Source organism: Coturnix japonica, chromosome 11, assembly GCF_054131305.1.
Source record: "Coturnix japonica strain WE chromosome 11, WE-NBRP24, whole genome shotgun sequence".
Classification (NCBI taxonomy): domain Eukaryota; kingdom Metazoa; phylum Chordata; class Aves; order Galliformes; family Phasianidae; genus Coturnix; species Coturnix japonica.
The window spans coordinates 27,161,079-27,184,367 of NC_140673.1; the positions used below are offsets into that span (position 1 = coordinate 27,161,079).

The 23,289-nt window shown below is 38.4% G+C and overlaps 1 protein-coding gene across 3 annotated transcripts; it reads left to right on the forward strand.

The window, feature by feature from the left end:
* Window positions 1–63: 63 nt before the first annotated feature.
* On the forward strand, window positions 64–23,147 carry EFCAB7 (EF-hand calcium binding domain 7). 3 transcript variants are annotated; one of them, XR_001557006.3, is made up of 15 exons: window positions 64–146; window positions 1,785–1,972; window positions 5,214–5,425; window positions 6,118–6,204; window positions 7,036–7,231; window positions 8,040–8,158; window positions 10,835–10,976; window positions 12,294–12,403; window positions 13,374–13,531; window positions 13,734–13,867; window positions 15,933–16,081; window positions 18,027–18,236; window positions 20,328–20,435; window positions 21,493–21,648; window positions 22,998–23,147. XR_001557006.3 is itself a non-coding variant. In XM_015870751.3 (14 exons), the coding sequence occupies exons 2-14, from the start codon at window positions 1,786–1,788 to the stop codon at window positions 21,565–21,567; spliced, it is 1,887 nt and encodes a 628-aa protein (XP_015726237.3). In that variant the 5' UTR covers window positions 64–146; window position 1,785; the 3' UTR covers window positions 21,568–22,199. The 3 variants fall into 3 exon arrangements, 1 of the variants encoding a protein (XP_015726237.3); XR_001557007.3 differs by having other exon boundaries at window positions 21,493–21,630; XM_015870751.3 differs by lacking the exon at window positions 22,998–23,147 and having other exon boundaries at window positions 21,493–22,199.
* Window positions 23,148–23,289: the final 142 nt, after the last annotated feature.

Consider the following 23,289-nt stretch of genomic DNA (forward strand, 5'->3'; position numbering starts at 1 on the left):
GGCCTAACGGCGCCGGCTGGAAACTGAGGGGCGGGACGGTGCAGCCAAGGAGCTGCGTCCCTCAGGCCCGGCGGGTCGGGATCCGTGTGAGGGGAGGGACCGGGGCTGCTCTGCCCTGCGGCCGAGGGGAGGTTTCGGCTGAGCAGGTGGGTTCCGTTCTGTGGGAGAGATGGGACTGAATGTCTGCGCTGTGAGGGATATGGCTGGATAAATATGGCTGGAGAAGCGGGGGGAGGCGGTGGGATGCGGGTGGAGGGTCTGAGTGCGGCCGGGCCCTGCAGTCCCTCAGAGGCGCTGGTTGTTCATGGAGCTCCTCCTCGACTTTCACCTCCTTTCATTGTGTGTGTAATTCTGAGACCCCCGTTTGTAGGAACCAGGCTGTATCGCCGTTCCCTGTGGGGTCCTTCTAATGCCAGCACAATATTAAAGTGTCAGGCAGGCGGGCTGTGTATTACAGATAGGGCACTTCATCCATGCTAAGCGATTATTATCTTTCTTTCCCAAGTGTAAAAGACCTGTATAACCGAAAGGTGTGAGTGATTTAGGCCTCAGGAATTAGAATCCAATGAGTCCTGAAGGGGACCCTGTGATGCTGTTGTTGCTGGACTTGAGATGTTCAATTTGTTCTGCTGGAAGATATTTTCTGAAGTCAACACAGGGTAAAATAATCTGAGGGGCTGTTAGAGCAACAGTGCACCATGATGGAGTGTCCCTCTGTGACGGCCTTCTACAAGCCGTGATCACCTCAGGCAGGAGCAGAAAGCTGCTGTTGGAGTTTGCTGGTCATTTGTGAGCAAACAATAGTACTTACTGCTTGAAATTGCTCTAATTCATTAAAAAAAAATACACTTAATGATTAGTGATTTTTTAAAAAAATCATTTACAGTTGTATTAGTAAATATACAATATACAGTTATGTTAGTGCTTATAAAAATTGATAGGACAAGAGGGAATAGTTTTAAACTGAGACAGGGGAGGTTTAGGTTGGATCTTAGGAGGAAGTTTTTCCCCCAGAGGGTGGTGACGCACTGTTCACAGGTTGCCCAAGGAGGCTGTGGATGCCCCATCCCTGCAGGATTCAAGGCCAGGCTGGATGTGGCTCTGGGCAGCCTGGGCTGCTGGTTGGTGACCCTGCACACAGCAGGGGGTTGGAGCTACATGATCGTTGTGGTCCTTTGCAACCCAGGGCATTCTATGATTCTATAGAATTCCTAAGTTTTGCACATGCTTAATTTCAGACAATTGCCATGAATAAGACTTAAAAGCAGAATTAAGTGTCTTTAACTAGATATGCTTGAAATCTCGACCAACTGTCCTACTGGCCATTCTTCTTATGGAGTTCTAACTGTAAAAACAGAAAGCAACAGCCCAACCCTTATGGGCTGGTGCCAGAGAAAAAGTATGTAATCAACTTCACAGCAGCATCAGATTTTTAAACACTGAATGTTACGTGGTGTTTATCATAGAATGGCCTTTCAAATAACATGACCACGTAATCGTAATGTCAAATGTCTGCAGTGAAAATACAATACAGTAAAATTAAATCTTTTACTATCAGGAGAGAACAGGTTGTGAATAACAGGTAGCTCAAGCTGTTTTTCTTTTGCAGACCTCGTGATGCTTTCCTACAAAGGTAGATTAATATTCTTACCCCAGGGTTAGATGGTGGGCAGCACACAGTCTGAGGTTTTAGGATAAATTGTGATCTGTGTTTCAGAGGACAAAGAGAGTTATTAAACAGGCAAAGGAGTGCCAGGTTGTAACTGCAATTGTATTGTTCACAGAATGGCCAGCAGCCCTGGGAGGAATGCATCCCTCGCTGATCAGAAAGGCACACGCTCAGAGAGCTCTCAAGCAAAGAAGTCTCAGCGTGCAGAAGAAGCCATCTTTTACAAGAGCTGTCGGGCAGCTTATCTGACTGTTTTAAAAAGCAGCTTAGAAAATATTAAATCCAAAGAACAACTCACTTTGGGTAATTGTTTGATTGTTTTTTTCCTCTCTAACTGTGGTGTGTGCTGATTGCAGTGGATAATTTACTAATAGCAGCTAGTAATGCAGTAGTGAGAGTATCGCAGTGCATAACATCAGTACATCCTATAAGGAATTTGCAATAGTTTTAGCTGGGGTTCACATTTCAAGCTCTGGTTGCTGTATCTTTGGAGTTATCTGTTATTTACCTGTTGTAAAATATATCTCAGTGATTTTTCTAAGTATATAGAAACCACCATTCCTCAGTGCTTTTCATTTGCTTCAAATCTTTAATCTTTGTTGCTGGATGGCTCATGGAGCTGTAGTAGTATACAGAGCTTTTCATCTCTAAATCACCAGTATGTATGGGCACAAGTCAATACCAGCTGACAGCTTACAAGGGTTCATAAGTGAGTTGTTGAACACCACTAAGCTTGATGGAAGCATTGTTACTTACAGGAGGTAAGGAGAGGTACTGCTCTTTGTTTGCAACATTTCTGCTGTACATTGTTTCCTATCCCTGACAAATGGCTCAATGAGCTGCTATCAGTTCATTTCTAGCAGACAGTTGCCACTGTAATCAAAGAAATTCACCATAACTGGCAGTAACTGGCACAGAGCTTTGCAGACTCATGTTTGATTATTGTTACCGATAGTCTCACACATCAGTTCTGATCTACTTTATCTGAGTAATATGTGAAAATGCCGCCTTTCTGATACCAATGTTATGAATGGATTGTTTCAGCCATTGATGTTTTCTAAGGATTCTTACTTTCATTCAAATTGTTACTTAATTACTCTGTTTCTATAGACTATATATATATATATGTATGTATGTAGTATATGTTGTAGACAGAGTAAGATAAGGGAAAAGTAAAATATGACTCAGTAATAATGTTTCAGCTGTGGATAGATTTTGCTTTCTCATCTAAAATTTCTCATGCAAATATCATACCAGCTGTGCCATCTGTTGGGTTTGTAGCGTTGTGGGCTGGATCTTACTATTTGTTTTTCTTGGTTTACTTTTGTCATATCGTGAGAAGGACTATTTGTGGTTGTCTGCAGTAGCTTTGGATTGTGTTAGGACTGAAACACACTTCTTGGGTTCCCTGTTTTCTACCTGGAGTTTTGTGCTTATGTGAAAATCACAGCAGGCTCTATTGGATAGAAATACTTCCAGCTCATTGTTGACAAAGAAACCATGAGAACATAAACCTTCAGTTAGATGAAAAGAACCCAAATGCGTAATTTAGAAAGTCATGCTTTTTATTTTAATGTTGTGGGTTTCAAGATACGGCTCATAATACACTTGGGACTGTTGATATTACAGGTTGTTTTCCAAAGCTCTCCTAATGATGCACTGATTATTATTATTTATTTTTGGTAGCTTCTTTCCTTATGTTGATACATGAAATTCTATGCATTAGCAAACACATTCTTTCAGCATATGACTTAGCATTATCTGGGCTTTCTAGGCTGTAATAAAAGTGCTTTTATAACGTCCTAATGATAGTTTGGGATGATCTGGATTTTAAAATAGGAGCAGTGTGAACAAATGTCATCTCTTTTATATGTGGTTTGGCTTTCATCTGTGTCCATACCCTGCTGCTGTCTGCTTACCAGGTGCTCGGGCATTTCGGTTTCAAGGTCAGCTCAGGAAGGGCAGATGGTAGATCAGGCTCCCACTCTCTTCAGAGATGTAAGAACCTGTTTCTTTTATAACGTGAGAGTACTGTAGTCTTATGTTGCAGTTTAAATTGTGGCATTTATCAAGTGAGCGTGCTCCTTTTGAAGCAGCTGTGACTACATGATGTTTGAATAGCAATCTAATCGGTAATAGTCACGTAGAGATTGGCCCTGCAAAATGTTACTTTTCATACTGTATTATATGTATATATAATATGTGTATATATACTGTATAAATGTGTATACAGTATTGCATATTGCAGCATTAATTGGTTTGTTTAACAGAATTGTTCTGGAAAGAAGGATAAATGAATACAAACTGACCTTGGTACTGAAATCCTTCAATGATTGCTGCGTGCCCCACTTTAGCATGGGTAAAGATGGAAGCTTTGCTATGTTCTTCTGGCTGCTTGTAGAGGGCTCAGAGCAGAAACCTTTATTTAGTCCTTGGCATTCAGCCTGAGATTAGCAACAAAGGTGTCTGGTTTTGTTTGCTTGTTTTATGGTTACACTGTTGTGTGTTGAACATTGTAGCAATACCACCACCTCATTGCACAGATGCTGCTGAGCTGTTCTCAGCTGGTACAGACTTGGTCATCATTCAGCTGGCTGAAAGTCAAATGGCAGCCTTGGTAAATAAAGGCTCTTTTGTGTTTTCCTAAAAAAAAGTATCATATGGGAAGGTTTAAGAGCATCTCTCTAGTTTCAGGTATGCTACACTTGAGTGTAGTCTAATGTCATACCTGCTCCACACTGGAAACCAGCATGAGAATGTTTTCAGGAAGGGTTTTTGGGAGGCAGGTTAGATCCAGCTAGCTCGTTCTGAAGAATGCCAAATGTAGGAGCTGTGTCATTACATTTAAAATTCATGTTGCATGATATGAATTGATAAGTTCAAAGAGATGTGAGTTAAAAGACTGTTTAAGATAAATCTGCATGAGAACTTCATTCTTGGCAAAGCGAACAGGAAAACTCAATAGAAACAGGTTTCACTCTGCAAGCTTTCACAGGATAATAGGTTCTTGATACTGAGGCAGAGGATACAGACAATGGGCTGAATTTCACACTTGTCACTTAAGGGGGCTGTCTTTGAACTCATGGGTATTTTGCTTCATTAAGGTTTTGACTCTTGGTTTCATTTAAGGAAATCATCCCATTGACCTCAATAGAACAGTAGAATACTGCTCTCTGGCTTCTAATTAACAATGTGGCACATGTCATCTCTGTGCTGGATCATGGTTTGTGAGTGATGGTCTAGAATGCAGAAACTGCAACTGCTCCTTTCACAACCCCTTATCTGCCCCTCAGGCTGCTTCGAACTACAAACCACAGAATTCAAGGCTGGGGAAGCTTGCAATCAGCCTCTATCAGCAGAATGCAGGATTGAGACTATAAACAAAACTGTCTTTTACAGCTGGTTTTTCCTTAAATTGATGAGACTTAAAAATAGATGTAAAAAAAAAAAAAGTCAGAACATAGGAAGTGGTTAAAGGATGTTTTGAGACAACTCCTTCACTGGCAGTTGGAAAATGGACTTAATGTCTTGTTTTATTGTTCAGTACTTCAACAGGCTGGAAGAAACCCATCTCAGAAGACAGTTAATAAATACTGGACTTCACAAACAACCACGCTGAATTTTGATGATTTTTGTGCTATCTTGAAAGAAGAAACACCAGCCACAAAACCTGAATTGCTTGAAGCATTTGGGAGAATAGACACAGATAACACTGGTTATATTTTACATGATGAACTTTATAAACTTCTGACAACAGTAAGTATTGGTAGGAACTTAATTACCCATTCATAGCCTTTAGTAGAGGTTCTGGAAATTAGACAGTATGAGTATTCTGATCATGTAGGCATGTATTCCTGATCAAAATAATAACTGATTCCTGGAGGTTGTTTTTATTTTGTTGTTGTTCAGGAGTGAATATAACATGAGTTTAAGAAGATGTAGAGAAGAGTAAATTAGAAAAGAAGGAAGAAATAATTCATATGATATATTTATTGTGGTTGATCCAATTAACAATCATTTTTTGTTAACTTCTGTCATGGTGGCAGAACATTCAATCCTCATTCAATATGAACAAAAAATGTGCTTGCAATGGCAAGAAAACATTCTTCATATAGTAGAAAACATAAGAAACAGATGTTGAGTGCTCCTGTAATTGTGCCACAAATATCTCTACATCCTGAAGTGTTACGTAAAGTCAGTGCATTGCTTTATACAAACCCAGGCTAAAGAACTTACTGGACATGCCTGCAGTAGGAATTGGAGCTGCTCAAAGTGGGGAGGATCAAGATTTGATTTGTAGCAATGTGGTACCAGGGCCATTCGTCCTCATCATGTGTTTACCAGCAATGAAGTTCACGTTAGATTTTGGTCCAGACTGACCAAACATGTGATGAAAGTGGTCAGTATTCTTGGTTAGGAACTAAAATTATGTTGGCTTTTCATTGCAGGAAGGTGAAAAAATGACTTTGGATGAAGTGAGTGCAATAACTAAACTACCTGATTTTAACTGCAACGGCAAACTTGACTACAAGAAGGTAAGGCAAACATGTTCTGATTATGGCAATGATGGTGTTACTAAATGCACTAGATACTGTTTCTATGTGTTGGTCCATTGATGACCTTACCTCTGCCCACCAGCTGCCTACATTCTGAAACATGGTATGTATCCTGCAACGTGTTTCTGTTTCCCTCATTTTATCTCACAGTATACTGCCCTTGCTGTTGTCTTTGCTGCAAGTGAACCTAACATAACAGGCACAGCCTAATAGTAAGCATAAAGCCAACAACATGTGTGAGGATAAGAGTGAAAGGAATGGCAGGAAAAAGATGGCAATTGACAGCAATCTTAGCTAACCTGTGAGAGCTGCTGTGTCTGACACTTCATAATTCTTTATGTGGGGGACATTATTTTGTATCTTGAGCACCTAATTTGGAAGATGCAGCATCTTATCAGGTATTCTGACAACATCTGTAAGTAATGACTGAGCTTTGAACTGAATAAACAGCCCACAAAGATTTGCACGTAAGTATCATTTCAAAGAGGAAAACCAGCTCCCTATTAAAATCATACATAAAAATAACACTCTTCAAATGTCTCAAAAGAAATATAAACCATCTCCTGGGTTGAAAAGTTCTTGAGCTGAAGTATTTTCATTCCATGTTTCCACCTCCTTGCTGAATCACAGCTCTGTTTTACTGTCTCCCTTAGTAGACACTGTGATTTAGAGGAATTAAAAACAATGTTGTGAGTATAGTAAGAAAAATTGCATTACATCTCTACTTTGGTTACTGATGTTATGCTTTTAATTCTTTAAAACTGTGAGAAAGAATGTTTTGCTTACTGCATTACTTTCCTTTATCTCAAGTTTTGTGACTTATATGTGACAACGAGTGAGCAGTGCTGCAGGGCTGCACTAGAGAGACTGGAGGCTGATAATCGATTGAGGCATCGGCAGTTTGGAAGCGAAGCTGAAACTTCCCCTGAAGGGATCACAGTGCCAGTGTCAAAACCAGCACTGAAAACCTTGAGGAAAACTGACCACAGACCAGCACCAACCAAAGGTATTTATTTAGTTGACTCTCACATGATTCTTACAGTCCAGAGAGAAGACAGAAAAGGTAAAAAGATGTCGTTACAGCAAATTAATTATTTCCTTCCCACATCAGAGCTTAAACCTTAAGCATACGTCAATAAGCAGTGTGTTTCAATTGTTGAGGCCACTTTTCGGGAAGAACATTAAACTTATATAGACTATTCCTGAAGTTGCAAAGGTACTTAAAAACCTTCCCAAACAGGAGGAAGTCTGCAAGCAAATGGATTCCAGAGGTACCATAATGAAATATTTTTTATTTATGTATGAACTGTGTACTGCTAAAATTACTCCTGTTCTAAGAAATACTAAGAAAATCGAAGCTGACAAAAGAACTATGAGGGCTGAATGTACATAGCTAAAGCAACAACTGTATTAGCAGTGTTGCTCTAAGGTAAGGAATCAGGAAGTAAAGGCCTGCAAGTAATTTTCTTGGGCATCTGTGGATTAGAAGCAGGTTAAACTTCTCCACTTAGGGCAGATTTACAGTGATTCCAAGGGAAGTTGAATCCCGTGGTAACAATTTCTTCTCCTTCAGGCAGATTTAGAGTCCAGGGTTCTGACATCTGTATGCCTGTTCACCTGGGATGCACCGTCAGGAAAGTAAAGATGTTTGGCCAATGACTGATGGTGTTATATTATTTTAAGTGAAGTCAGCTTATCAGATAGAGGATCTTGTTATCCATTGTTAATCTTTGTGCATCTGTAAAGGCTTTATGAGAAGTATCACTACAAGTAGGATAAATAATGTCATTGTATCTAAATATCTGTGTTTATAGGTGATAGCAGAACTCCTTCAAGACCAGCTCAAAGCTGCAAAGCATCCAGTTCTTCCACTATCAGCGTGTGTGCCAGTAGCAACAGAAGCACAAACCTAATTGAGCTGAGCACGATGAAGGTATCATGTAAGCTAGTCTGTTGGAATTATGCTGTTTTCCTCTAGACAGATACGTTACTGCATTTTAAATTAGGAAGTGTTTTTCTCTGACTTTTAGCTTATGTTTTATTAACAGTTTGTCAAGGGCAGCTATAAACTACCAGGAGGTCTCCTGATACTTATTAACATTTTCATATACTGTTGGCTTTGCTGACATCCAGTTATTGAAAATAATTTTTCAGGTGTGAAGGTTTAATAGAACAAAGTGTGTTTTTTTATAAATGAAACCACTGTTGGAGAAAACGTTTAATGACTTTTTGAGAAATTTAAAATTGCATAATTTATTAGGTTGGTGAGAACTTTAAATGCTTAAGTAGTCTGAAAGATTGTGCATCATAAACCTTTATTTGAAAGGTAATTGGAAATAAATAACAGTTCTCTGAGCATATTCTGTTTGTTGGACATTAATTTGTAAATATATACTGTAGGCTGAAAATATTGATTTTTAGTTAGATTAATATGTTCTATCAGTATTTTCTTTCAAATAAATCACTCATTCAATATAAATTCCTGTGGGAGAAAGACAACAAAGTCACTTTGCTAAGTCAATATTTGTAGAGTGTTAATATTGATCTTTTTCCTTTGTTTTCCCTTTCTAGACTGAACCTTTACTAGTTTTCTTTCAACAGAAAATAATAGCTGTAGAAATATAAAACATTAACTAAAAACTGCTAGGATACATTAAAATGTGCACCTCGAGACCTCTGTGTAAGAGGAAAAAAATGGTTATGGCCACATAGTCTAACTGCTGCTAGAAAACTGAACTGATTGTTCTCACGAGTTACATTTTTGTTTCAAATAACAACTCTCTATTTGTTATTGAACTCTGAAGTCCTTTATATCTTTGACATTGCTATACAGTGACATTTGTTCTATATTAAAATTTAAAAACATAACCACAAAGGAATTTTTTGCAGTCTGTTTTGGTATCTGGACCTCCATGCAATTTAACCTGCAATTTCACCTTGTTCAAACATGATGTGTAGTGTATGAAACCATTGTGTGGTTTCCTAACATTGGATCCCTCTTTCTTTGTAAGAGCTGACTGGAAAAAAAGGAGCTGCAGATATTGAATACTAGCAATAAACATCATATAAAAATTAAAGCAGTCAATAAGCATGAGCTAAATTTGTTAGCCCTAACTATTAAGGACCCAATACGAGGTCTGTCAAAGTCAATGAACATGTACACAGAGTCACTGAGCTGTGGATTGGAATATAGTGCTCAAAAATTCAGCATATTTATCTTGAGTGCAGAAAATACAGTTATTCTGTGTATCATGTAACAATAGCTCTGGAAATATAAAGCATTAACTGGAAACTGCTAAGATGCATTGAAGATGTGCACCTTGAGAATACTGTATAAAGGGGAAACATGTATAAACAAGGAACAAAATAGCAGAGAGTGGAGGTGTAACATCCTCCCAGGCAGATTGTATCCACTTTACAAGGCACTTGGCTTGCCTTTTTCTTAGCACACATGTTATGCTGCTGTGTGTTTAAGTAATTATTACACATGTATATATTTTCCCCCACCTGTGTACCAAAGCAGCTTGGTGGAACTGAACTAGCAAGAATTTTTGTGCTTATGCATTTTGCAGAAGACAAGGCATTGAACTGAAGTTCTTTAATTGCAGGAAAAACTCCTTTCACAAACATTGCTTTTTATTTGTAGTCATGCATCAGTGCATGGACAGCTTCAGTGAGACTTAAATTGGAATGACAATTGTATATACATTGTTTGGACCAGCAGTGGCAGCAGCAGGTATTCCCTAACGTTTCCAATACAAGCATTTCCCACTGTTTTAGCTGTTATTTGATAACCTTGTGCTTTTATATTTCACATCCCCTGTTTTGCATTGAAACTGCATATTAAAATCAGAACAGAAGGATCGCCTTTTAGCTGCATTGCATTTGTGTACCTGCTTGTGGTCTGACAAGGATAATCTAGAGAATATAGCACCACCTTATGCTCACTGCAAGAATAACAGCCTAGTATTTGATTTCCAAAGCGCTGTCAAACTTTTGCTTACTGTTTCTTAGGTCTTAATCTGAATGGCACTTCTTGAGGTATTTTTCCTGCTTATTTGGCTAGTGTTCCCTTGCTGTAACAATATCTGTCCAAATGCAAAACGGTAAAAAACACAGTCATCCAGAACAGCCAAGAATATGGAAGATAAACAGGACAAAGCTACTTGCTTGGGACTGTGAGCTTATGGTTTGAAGACTGCTACCTCAGTGTGAAAGGGGAAATAGGAAGTATTAAAATAATCCTTAGATACTCCAACAGTTTCCATATATTTCTGAACAGCTAGAGCACATTTGGATGGCTGCCTGAGCACTGTATTGTACACTTTCCTTTTTGACTTTGAACTGTTTGGATTGGTGTTATTGTTTTCAAACCTTTTTCTGAGGTATAAAGCTTAGAGACTATGGAAACTAACAAGTTATCTCAATTGTGTTGAGTTTTAAGCGAAGATACCCATTTGTTGCACATGCATTTGGAATACATGGATGCTACATCTTGGGGCATCTTTTATGCAGCATTCCTTAAGTCATCAAATAAATCTATTTTACAGAATGAGCGTCTGTGAAAGTAAAAGATTAAGGCAACATTTCATGCTTGCTTGGTTTCCAGGAATGGCAATGTGCACAGTCCAAAGGATGCTTCTACCTAGAGGAAGATGGTGAAATTGTTAGTCATAAGTACAGGTTGCATTTACCTCAAAGGTCTACAGTGTGTATAACTATCAAACCTTTACGCCTTCGTCAGATAGAAGGTAAAAATATTTGTATCTCTTCAGAGAATTTTCCCTTCTAAAAAAATAGATATTTTTCCCCACTGATAGATATATCTTCCTCTTCTCTCTTGCAGTACTTAGTGATATCTTGCAAATATCATAGTACTGCAATATTTTTCTCTGTTGGCAAAGTCCTATTAAAAATATAGTTTACTTGTCATACCATTTTTTCCCCTTAGTTTTCTCTTCTGTTTTCACTGCATGGACAGTAAAATAACGTCAAAGTACAATGCCTTTCTTTTTGTAGTTGGCCATTGTCTTAGATTATACTCCAGACACAAAGCTTATTTATATACTAAATTCTAACTAAATATTTTAAGATGGGTTGGTAATTGAGACTGGCAAGAAACTTCACTGCAAATAGTCAATTGAAAGCAGTAATTCTCCAATTCCTAACTGGCTGAAATGGGAACCTGATCAACAGACTTTTAATGGTAAACGAAAGTGATCTGAAGCTAAACGATTTGAGAATGTCTCAGTGTTCTGCTTATAGCTTTTGTTTTCTTTTTTTCATGTGTCAGCTTCTTAAACTGTGCCTTTGAGTTATTCTGCTGCGAGATTATTCAGACCTTCCTTGTAACTAAAAGAGTAACTGTTTATGCACAAATTCTTCCTTTGCACATCATTGTCCCACGTATAGAAATATCTTTGTTTAACTTCAAGAACACTAACTTGCACATTCATTGACTGCTCTCAAGGACTGAGCAGCTGCAGTAAATCAAATTGATTTTAGTAGCTTCTATTCAACGTATTTAAGACCTTCATTGCAATAATCCTGACCAATGATGCTATGTATGAGGATCTTGCTGTTCAAATCTTACAATACACCTATCTTTCTGAGTTATACATCTCTTGATATCTCTAGCTTTTGCATGTAACATACGTTTCTGCTTGAGAAGAGTCTAACAATATTTTATGGAATGTCAGAAGAGATTGTAAGTTTGATATTGCCCTTAATTGCAAATATATTTGGATAAAGAAAACCAATAAGGAATAACATTCTACTAACTGTAGAAAGCGATGCAGGTATCTTCCTTAACTCTCAAAGGGTTTAATATTGGAATGATTCATAGTAATCATTATTTGTAAGACAATTACATTACCTGAAACAGTTTTTCTGATTTGTTTAAATAAGAAGGAAATGCTGATAGCATATAATGGATTCTTTTCTTTTTATCTTACATTATCAGAGAGCGGTGCTATAAATGCAATGGAATTATTTACCCTGGGATTCAAAGAACAAACAATTTTGTGAAATTATTAAGAATTTGGGGATTTATTGTTTTTTCTTTTTAGGAAGATCTTGTCATTGGTTGTCAGTGGATACGGTGCTGTATGTTCTGAAGGAAAATGAAACCCAAGAAAATCTACAGCTTGTGTGCTTTACTGACCAACAAAACAAAGAGGTTAGATATTTCTGTTAAATTCCTAGATTCTTTTTTATAACTTTAATGTGTACCTATTTTTGTTACACGAGTGAGCTTCAGTGTGTTTGGGAGGAATTCAGAACTGTGCCTGATCAAACTAGAGGAGAGAAGAAGCATTTGTTCTGTGCATGTTGCCTGGACAGAATTTATGCAAGGTGATGTAATACTGTCTTAGATCTGACCTTTGCATGGGATGAATTGCAGGCCACGTGTTTGGAAGTTTAACGAAGTTCCTGAGAGGGCCATATTATCAAGTAGCATGTTGGCAGGTATCCCCAGATTGCTGGCTCTCTATAGATACTCTGTGGAAACTAAGTTGTATTTCTGCGTGCTCAAACCCAGAGTTCAGAATTATAGTATTTGTTACAATTTCTTTCATTTTCTTTCTTCTTGATGTATATATGATCCTAAACGTTATGGTGCACAGCATATTCTTGCACTGTAGCTGAAAGAAGGGAAGAGAGATGGCAATGTAATGACACCCCCCTTCCAAACAACAGGGAAATCAGTTTGCTTCTTAAAACCTGTCACTTGTGAATTTGTACACAGGAAATTTTTGTTGCTAGTTTGAACGAATCTGATACAACAGGAGGAATATGTAAAACTGGGTGGGTTTTTGAGCCTGATTTAGTCTGCTTATGTATTAAAGTTTAAGATTGGAAAAGAGTTGAAAATCTGAAAGACGATGGCTCTTCTATTAGACACTTGCAGTTGTTCTCCCCTCATCTCTGGTTCTGAATAATTTTTTAACTTGTAGTACAGTGGTTTTGGGGCCTTCATAAGGTATCACATGGCTTCTTCCATATTTGCATTTGTTTTAAGGAAAGAACGTAGCATATTACTAGTGTTCTCAAGTAATTAATCAATTATGTATGATTATTACTGCTAATAAAGGAAGGTATCATTTGAAAAGTAACTTACAGGTTTGTCTGTCTTCCTTTAAAAGTAGATGTTTGGATGGAAAGGGGAGCTTCCATCAGGAGTTTACTGGCTACTCCCATTCACAACAGGCTGTAGGCTGAAAAAGGTAAAAACAGAAATTACTGGAGAAGCAAAACTGGTGTATAGAGATGAAGATGGTGAACTGGCTCTTACCAAAGAGTTCCGGTGAGTCTTTTTCTCAGATAGGTGTGGTAACCAATACAAAAATATGCATTCCAAATAACATCTAGCTTTTCTTTACTATAATAGTGTTGTATGGAATATTCTCAAGTAAAATCTTTACTATATACCAACAGTGTTTGTAATTACTGAAATAGTAGAGAAAACGAAAGTATTTGGAAATATTTCTGCTTTTTTCATCTTTTAGAGCAGCTTTATTGGATATATTTGAGACAATTGATTTGGATGGAAATGGCCTTCTGAGTTTGGAGGAGTACAATTTCTTTGAACTGAGAACTAGTGGTGAGACGTGTGATGAGGAAGTGTGGGCTGTATGTAAGGGTAAGTCTGTTGCTGTGCAAAATACAACTACTTAGGACTATAAATCTACTTGCAAACTATTGTCTATAGCACCCTACTATGTACACAGTTTAGAAGGACTGAGTATTTTGTAGCCTATTCCAAGAACACAGATAGATATCAATATTATTTTTCACTTTTCCAATCTCTATCCCTTGTTTTGCTTTGTTCTGCTTTGTGTGCCACTGTCCTTCTGTTAAGAAAATTATTCCTATTGATAATTGCAAAGTTCTGTAGGTTAAAAATGCTACAGCTGCCAAAAACTACAGGTTTTCTAAGCTCAGATCATGTAGTGAATGGGGCTATAACAGATATTCATTGATTTAATCTCCTTTCTGCAACTTAAGCTGATACTGCTTCCATAGCTCATAAGATGGTTGAGGGGGCCATTTAATCAGCGCGTATAAGATGCTTTGAAACAAGGGCATCTAGAGCTTATTATGCTTGCTTAGAAAAGTAGACACTAGAAAACAGCTGTTGCAACCATATATTTTCTTCGGCTGTAAGCAGTTTTTTCATTAGAAATCCGTCTTTTAAAGGTTCATATATGGTGTGTCAGTTTGTCCATATTATGCTAGATGAGAGCTGCGAGATTTTGAGGCTCTGTAAGTCAGATGAAGAAGCTGACAGATAGTTAAGTTTCTTTACTCTGTCTGCAGATTCATGTCAGCAATGCTACTGGACATCCTGCGGCTTGCAGGAGCAATATTGGGCCACAAACATCAATTTTGAAGAAAAAAAGGAATTCTGTGGCATTGCTTTAACCTTGCACATATTTACCTCATAACAAGGCTAGAAAAATGTAACCACCAGTGCCTGTATGCTGCTCTAGTAAGACAGTGCATTAAATCAATGGTTTCAAAGCATTGGCAGCTTAACTGAAGCTAATGGACAGACTGGAAATTTAGAAGATGTTGTGTGTAAACTAGAAGTTTTTGTACAAAAAATAGTTCTTCTGCAACCCATATCTGAAATGCCAGTACGGTATGACATTAAATATCAGCCCGTGCCATCTGTTAGATATAACTCCTCTGTAGGCTATGACACCTTGATTAATTTAGGCCAAAAAATACTTGAGATCTGGCAAGTCCTGCCAACTGTTTCTTCCCAAATCACTCAGATATATTGGAGTTTTTTCCTAAATTATGGAAAGATCATACAAAAATACTTTCCTATAAATCAATGTCTCTTTCATCCCTTTACATGTTATTCCTCACTTTATGACTCTGTCAGTGTTATGTATCTGTGAACTAGTCTCGGTGTGAATAGGAGGAGTGTGTGTGATACGTTTAAAAGAGGAAAGAAGAGAATATGGTGAATGTATTACCTGGTCGTTAATCAGTTGAAGGGTTCAGACGAATATTATAAATCTTGACACCAAAGTTACAGCCATTTATTATAGCATCTGTGCCCTTAGATGGATTTATTGAACTGGTAATCCCTTTTTAATAATATATAGTAAAGATTTAGCATTGTTATGAAGATGAGAAAACCATTTTTAAGAATCGCTGACACGAGGACATTTCAATTATGTGTTTGCTGACATTAGATTGGTCAATCTACCATATTCCATCAAAAGAGAGGTGCTAGGATTACTGGCATTTTATTGCTTTTTAAGAACTAAGTAAATCACTTCTACATCAGGGACCTCAAGCACTAAGGATGCTGGCCCCATCAGACTTTCATTTCCCGTTCCTAATATACCCTATTCTGCAAATCTCAACTGCAACAGATACTGCTAACGAAAGGGAAAGAAAATAAAAATCAATATGAATTCTTTCTCTTTGGAATTCTCCTCCTCTTTTAGGCTATACAAGGGGTGCACAGTTTTTTTTTGTCATCATCTGAAATGCACAGCGAAGCTCTGTAGAAGGCTGGTATCTTCTCAAGGGCATTCATTCCCAAATCATACTTAGAGAGCCTGAGGCTGCAAGATGGCTCTATCTTGTAAATCTCATTAACAGCGCAAGTTTGGCTTTGGAAGGACAAAGGGTGTTTGCAAAGAGAGCAGATGTTGTAGTGCTACCTTATGTTTCTTTTTAAACAGAGAATTTTGATATGAAGAAGAATGAACTAACAAGACAAGGATTTATGGATCTGAATCTCATGGAAGCCAATGACCGTGAAGGGGATCCTAGTGACCTCTGGGTCACTTTATTGTCACTGGGCTACAATAAAGCACTAGAAATGACAGAGGTATGATAGCTGTACAGCAAAAGTAATTGCTTTACGTACAACTTGCTGTGTGTGGTTAATTGCAGTGCTGATTCTGTCCAACTGACTTTCATAGATCAATGTTCCAACTCAAACACTGCTGATACAGGATTTACCTGATAATTTTTCGGTCACTATATAGTGTTCTACTTCTTAGAATAACCTTGCTGTTGTTGTAAGACAGGATTATGCCTTTTAGCCTGTGGGATAGCAGCAGTGGGAATCTTTGGTTATATTCTTTGAAAAAATTCACACACCTTGCTGGGAAGCAGTGGTATGAAGATAGTGCTAATAGACTGTGACCCGCCAGCAAACATACGAAACTCAGAACTTAGCCACTTTCCTGACCCAAGCTGCAGCTGAAGCCATCAGTCATGATATAGAAGTTACTACAATGCAACACAGTAACTTAAAAACTAACACAAATGTCAGATAGAGAATGAGGTGACGAGAATGTATTTATACAGCATTAGAGTGTGTTATTGGCTAGGGTAAGATAACTTCAACCCCACCCCAAATGTGACTCAGAGCTAATGATTGTCAGATGTGGCCGTTGCCTTTCATAACAGTGCCTGAATGGGTTCAACATCAAATTTGAGTGAAAGAGCTTTGGGCGGCGCACTGTTTGCTTAAAGGGCCAGGTGTTATTTCTCTGATTTTATTATGTGCTTATAGATTCTTTCAAAACCGTATCAGCACTGACATTAGTAGTTCTTACTGAAGGAAGGAGGTATTTTGAATGAAAGGGGGAGAGGGGGAGGGAAATGAAAAAATCGTTAAAGACATAAAATATGCAGATAATTTCATAATTTATCTTGTTGGTTTTTCCCAAGGAAAGCTGATTTGTTTTCGTTTGTTTGTTTTAGTCTGCTTGTATTATTTATTTAGCTTTAGTTAAAATAGCTTAGGACCATATGGTCATATAGTCCTCATATAAAAATGTGTATGAAACATAAATGCAGACCCACAAAACCCAGGATGGCAGAGAAACTTTGGTTGGTTCTCACTGAAAATCCTGAGATGATGATGAATGGTTTCTGAAGGAGCAGCACTTCCTCCCTTTCCTACAAATAGGCCTAATGTAGCGGCTACAAAACTGTCTTTCTGCATTTAACCCATAAGAGGGAGCTATCCTCTAGGAAAGAAGATTTTTGGGGAGGTTTTATCAAGTTAGAAGTTTCTTTTGGGTACGTTGTGTCTTCTATTAGCTATGGCTTTGTGTCTATAGTTCTTGCTTTCCAAAGGAAAATGTAGCTTTCTGAATAATTATTCATTCATCTAAAAAGGTATATGGACTAACTGGTGTCTGTAATTTAACCCCTTACTTCCTGGTTTTTCAGTGATTTAGAGTGTGATATTTCAGGAGCATTGAGCCTATCAAGTTCAAGACAGAGCTGAAAAATCCTATTGGGTTCTTGTAGCCTTGTGAAAGAAACCAAGGTGTTATTGGCTAAAAAAAAAAAAAAGTAAACTCCTGGTTGTTAGCCATGCTTTTCTCAGCTGAGATATTGTAAGAGCAATGTGCTTAATGCACATATTTGAAATCTGTATAAAGTCGCACAAATAGTGGAAGAGCAACAAGTGAAGGAGATTGGTTTATTTCAGAAACTGATTTAAGTTAGTACTTCATATTTATTCCTGTATATTTTGCTATCCAAGAATGGATTTGTTATGTGGGAGGAGAAAGCACTAAAGTGCCTATTAAGTATACTGGAGCTGGGATGAAGAACGCTCTTTTGTCCTGGTCTTTCACTCTGTTCATGAAATCACCACAGCCCTCGGGTTTTGAATTTTTAATACTTACTGACGTACATTCATTTGGATAATTTTACTTCAGAGCACATATGAAGATCCCTAGGAGCTATGGATGAAAATGTGAAGGAAAAAAACAAGGATAAATTGATGATAAAACTCTTCTCCATTGCAGGCATGCCCCTTTGTCATTGACATCTATGCAGAAAAATGCAAACCCAGAATTAAAGCTGTGTATCTAGAGGCAGGCGGCTGGCAACTCAACAGGGCTATCTGCAAGTCTGTTGTTAATAATGGAGATGCCAAAGTAATGGATGGCTGTGAAAACATAATTGTCTATACCCAGAGAACTGGCATGCGAATCACTTCTGTTATTGAAAATAAGGTATGGCACAATACTTCTGTAAGGTACTTTGTGTTAATGACTGTTATTATTGTTCTTTTCCTTCCATGCTTCATTTCTGGGCATTATCTTTTCTGTTAACTTGCTAGTCTTACTGATCTACTTTGCTATGAACAAACATAAATCTGGGTAAAACTTGTTGGTGAGATGCAGATTTTAAACCTTGTATAGGTCTTGATGAATATTCTGTTAATTCTCTTTCATTTATAATAGGAACCTAAAGTTCATAAATACTGTGCAGTAAGACACTAAACTTAAGTCTTAGAAGTTCTTAATAAGAAGTGTATTTTTAAATGGGCAAACATGGAAAAGGGGTGGGTTGGTGAACTAATATTAGGACTGAATGCGGAGATTCTTTGGAGCCACAGGTTTAGAAATGCACTTCGCCCTTTAGGGTAGGTATACTGAAGTTATTTATATGTTTAGGGGTAAGTCAGAGAAGGAGACAAGATCTGTACTGAGGCAACTGGCTGCAAGCTGGTGAAAATCACTGAGCATTGCCATTTATACCATTTGGGTTTCATATGTAGCACTGAGCTGCACTGAGCAAATAGTTACTCTTCCCTGAAAATCTCATTAGTGAATTTGTTGGCTGGAGGCTTTGCATTGAAAATATCTGGAAAGAAATAATGAAAGGGCAATTTTATGCATCTGCCTTCTTCTAAGCTTCCCACAGTGCAAGCAAGCTGATTGTATCTTCAGTTATTGTGTTGATGATTTCAATGGAAATAATTGCCTTTGGTATTTCTGTAATTTAATTAAGGAAATATGCTCGTTCTTGAGGGATTCTATTTTCCTTTTGCATATGTATTTTATCAGTGGTACAGAAAGATGTCAGTCTTGTAACCATCCCCTGTCAGGATGTGAGCTGCAGAGGTGAGAAGACCTCACATACATAGTCTTGGTTTTCTCAAAGAATAAGTAGAAACGAGTCTGTTGTCTCCTCATTTGTGTGACAAAAGAAATAGTTAATGAGGCATTTCCTGTCATCCAAAGTGCAAACTTGGTCTGGTATGCCCTCTTCTCTGCTCGGTGAATTTCTCTTACCTTCTTCCTATTGCTTTAAGTATCTTCCTGTACAGATAATTCACTCTGCCAAATGGAAATGGGGATTTCACCAAACTGCCCGAACACCTGGGAGATCACAATAATAACGAGATTAACACTAGATCGTTTTCACATTTCTGCAGCCAAGAATGACTGTACTTACACTCTGCAGCCCACAAATCCTTCATACTGTGTGCATCAAAGATAGGCTAAAAAGGACTGGCAAAAAGAGCTGATAGGAGCTTCTTGTGTGGCCTAAGGCTGATTGCTTAAAGTAACTGTGTTTCTGTGACTCTGTGACTCTGGTCTTATATGAAAGAAAACAAAACGTGGAAAGTGCTCCTACTCCTGACATGGGACATTTAACTTCAGAATTTAACTTAAATTCTCACATAGTTGATCATAATTTCAGAATATATCATATGAGCTCCTAAAGAAATTGCTTTTTGCTGTGGATATGGGACTTTTGAAATCCAGAATGGCTATAAAATATCAGATAAAGATTCTTGTAGGCAGTGTCCTTCTTCCAGCAATGTCCTGTAGGGGATTTTGTAAGTACAAAAGCTGGGCAGACATCCAGTGTCATGTCTCCAGATCACACACTTTTGTAGCTCACAGAGGCTGCTTGAGACAGAAATATTCTCTTTGTTCTTGAAAACCCTCTGTGTATTTCTTTGCCATGAATTTGTCCATTCGCCTTTTGAAACTATGTATGTTTTCAGCATCTTTAAAACTCTATAGTGAACAGTTGTCTCACTTAACTGGATCTGAGATTGCATCTTCAGAAGTGCTGAAGTTATTTCCATGAGCTGTAAGTGACTTCTAACTATGAATCTGGGCTCTGATGTTGCTTAGGTATATCTGAATTTTTTATTCTTCGAATAGCACAGCCGTCAGCATCCTTAAAGTATTTCTACCCAGTAAAAATAGCGTAGCTGAGGAAATAGGAGGAATGTGTAGTTCTTACATAAAGAGCAGCCGCTTTACCATTAAGACTAATGGTCTCCTGTATGTTTTTACTTGCAGTCTGATAACAAAGTGATTGTTCACGTCAACAATGAGCAGAGTAGGAACTGCCTTAGTAATAGAGGCCTTGCTGTTTTTGCTGTGGAAGTGGCACCAAAATCTATGATGGTAAGAATTTATTGCTTAGCTATCTAAAATCTGGGCAAAAAATGAAAATCATTTGACAACCATATTGTTTCCTTTTGCAAGTCTTTTATCATGATAATAAGCATGTGGATAGTGAAGAAGTCTGTCTTCATCACCAGTACAGATCAGATATCATTTTATTGCTATTCCAAAGCTGAACACATGCTTGATGTACCCATGTTTCCCAGTGCAGACTGATATAAGATTATATTGCATTTAGTTTGTCATACATGTGCTCCCTAATTTTGGATGATAGCGCCTCTTTCAGTTCTCCATTTAAAACATGTATCACTTAGTAATGTTTTTAATACTCTATTTCTGTGGGGTTTTATTTTTTTACTTAACACATTTTAATCAGATCTGTATATTGTTCTGGGAAACACACCGAGTCAGAGAAAAATACACTGTGATATTTTCCTTCCTTCATTTATGGAGAAAAATCTAACATTAGCTGTTTCAGAAGTATGGTCTCCTCCTTTCCAAGAGGTGTTGTGCAAACTATTGTACATTTCACAGCTTGCCGGGCTGCATGCATTCAGATCACTGTTCACAGGTTGCCCAAGGAGGCTGTGGATGCCCCATCCCTGCAGGATTCAAGGCCAGGCTGGATGTGGCTCTGGGCAGCCTGGGCTGCTGGTTGGTGACCCTGCACACAGCAGGGGGTTGGAACTGGATGAGCATTGTGAGCCATTGCAACCCAGGCCACGCTGTGATTCTATGTAACAGATACAGCCCAGTGACACTGGCAGGGTGGGGCCCAGTTAATATTGCTAGTAACAATTTGGATAATTGTAGCCTCCTCCTGTAGTGAGTTTTATTCATTTTAACTTCTGCTTCACTCAGTATAAACCATATAAACCATAGGCTCAGTGACCCTTGTGAATTCTCTGCTGTCATAATAGATGCTGATTGTTTTTCATTTAATGTTTGTCGTACACGTACTGAAATATTTAATGCTGCTTGCATAGCGTTCTAGGTAATATACACACAATCCTTCAACAAACATCTATTTCACTAATGTTTCCTCTCTTGTGTACAGGTTTCTCAGCATGTGATGCCACTGAACGAGCAGGAAGAATGGCTGTATAATTGTGTGCATTCCCTCTTACGCTAAACATAGTCAGAGTGCTGTTTCTTGGCAGTGTTTAAATCACAGCTTCTGCAACACAACTTCTAGGTGTGTCCTCCAAAGCTGGTACGCTTCTCAGTTCATTTGTTAAAGCCAATGAATCATATCAGTACTTATTTATTTTTGGTATCCCGGGTCTGCTAATAGCCTTTAGGAAACACAAACAGTGATAACATAGGGATGGAATAACTGCAAGTCTGTAAAATGGTTTGGCAGAGTGGAATGTTCACATGCTGTCTAATGAAATACACCATCATGAAAGCATTGGGACACTAAAAATGAGTTCTGTTCAGTGATACAGCTGACTGTTGTAATAGAATTGTGCTTCATAAGGGCTGATTCCCCAAATATGCCCCTATTTGCTGCAATAGTTGATGTAGTTCTATGACATATTGGAACTGCTTCACTGAGAAAAAAACTTTGTTAAATTGATGTGGTGGATTCCTAATTCAACACTGCCATGATTTTTATATGAGATAAGAAGGGGTGTGGGGTCATTTATCTCCTGGTAAAGAATATGATTTTTTTTTGTCATTTGATATTATCTAGTTCTAAAAAACTTACCAGCTTTTTAAAGACTCTTTTATAAGAAATAAAATCTGCCTTTTCACATGCAATGGGGAAATAATATTTGTGCTCCTAACTGTTACGTGCAACTGAATGTTTCCAATGTAGCTGCAATAAGGCTTGAGGTACTGAAAGTATTCAGGCACTTCTGTTTTTCTCAGTGTCTGTTCATATAAAAAATGATGACCGTGGTCACTGGATGCTTCAGGAGTGTCTGAGTTTAAAACAGCCCTTAAATATACGTGACCTCATCTGAAAGGGCGGCGAGCCTTTCAAGAAAAGCTATATTTATCTGCTAGCAACTCCTGCACTACGCTGCTGCTCTGCTGTAATCGTACACTGGGCAAGTAAATGTCAGCTACAAAATGAGAGCGCTGCTCAGGGCTGGCTGTGATTTATGCCCTTCAGTTACTGGAACTCAGGCAGCTCTGCTGGTGAACTTATTTTTCCTTCCTAGATACCAGCAGATATAACTTTCATTTCCAGAATGGCCTAAAAGCAGTCAAAATTGTACTAAAAGACTCCAGAAATATTTGGTAACTTGCAGCCAACCACACAGAGCCCAGTAAACGCTGCCTCAGGCAACGTGTGGATACAGCAGGAGTTCCTGGTAGCATCTCTGAGAAGGAACTGGGAAATAGTGAAGCACTTACAGAGCAAGCACAGTTGGCATTATTGCTGTTTTTGCACTGGTACCAGGCCTGGTAGATGTAGCAGGAGACCATGTGCTGTTCTTTCTGCACTTTAGGAAGGTGCCTAGCTGAGGAATCACTGCAATAAGACTTGATTGTGCTATGGTTAAGGTCTAGTAAAACGTGACACAGCAATGGGGACCTTTTCCTTTTCAGATCTCCCTGTTAGGAAGAGTTTCACCAGCTCTTTAAAGGGGAACATAGGCTAGTTCGTGGCAATTTCCGCGTTTTCAGACCAGGAGAGTGAGGATCCCGGCTGTATCTGCAGAGTATTTCCAGTTTGCTTCAAGTTCAGATGCTACCACGGTAGGAAAACCTATTTTTAAGGCAGAACACAGGTGTCAGCTGCTCGCCGCAGCTTCAGCCGTTCTCTCCCCGCCGAGACCCCAAGTCCCTTCGCCGTCGGTGCCGTGACATCCCGGTCCCCGCTGCGCCTTTAAGGGGCGGG

Excerpts from the sequence above, each read along its gene's own strand:
- EFCAB7 (XM_015870751.3), top strand. The coding sequence starts at position 1,786 with ATGGCCAGCAGCCCTGGGAGGAATGCATCCCTCGCTGATCAGAAAGGC. Across the intron at positions 7,232-8,039 it reads CAGACCAGCACCAACCAAAG|GTGATAGCAGAACTCCTTCA; the intron begins GTATTTATTTAG and ends CTGTGTTTATAG. Across the intron at positions 8,159-10,834 it reads TTGAGCTGAGCACGATGAAG|GAATGGCAATGTGCACAGTC; the intron begins GTATCATGTAAG and ends CTTGGTTTCCAG.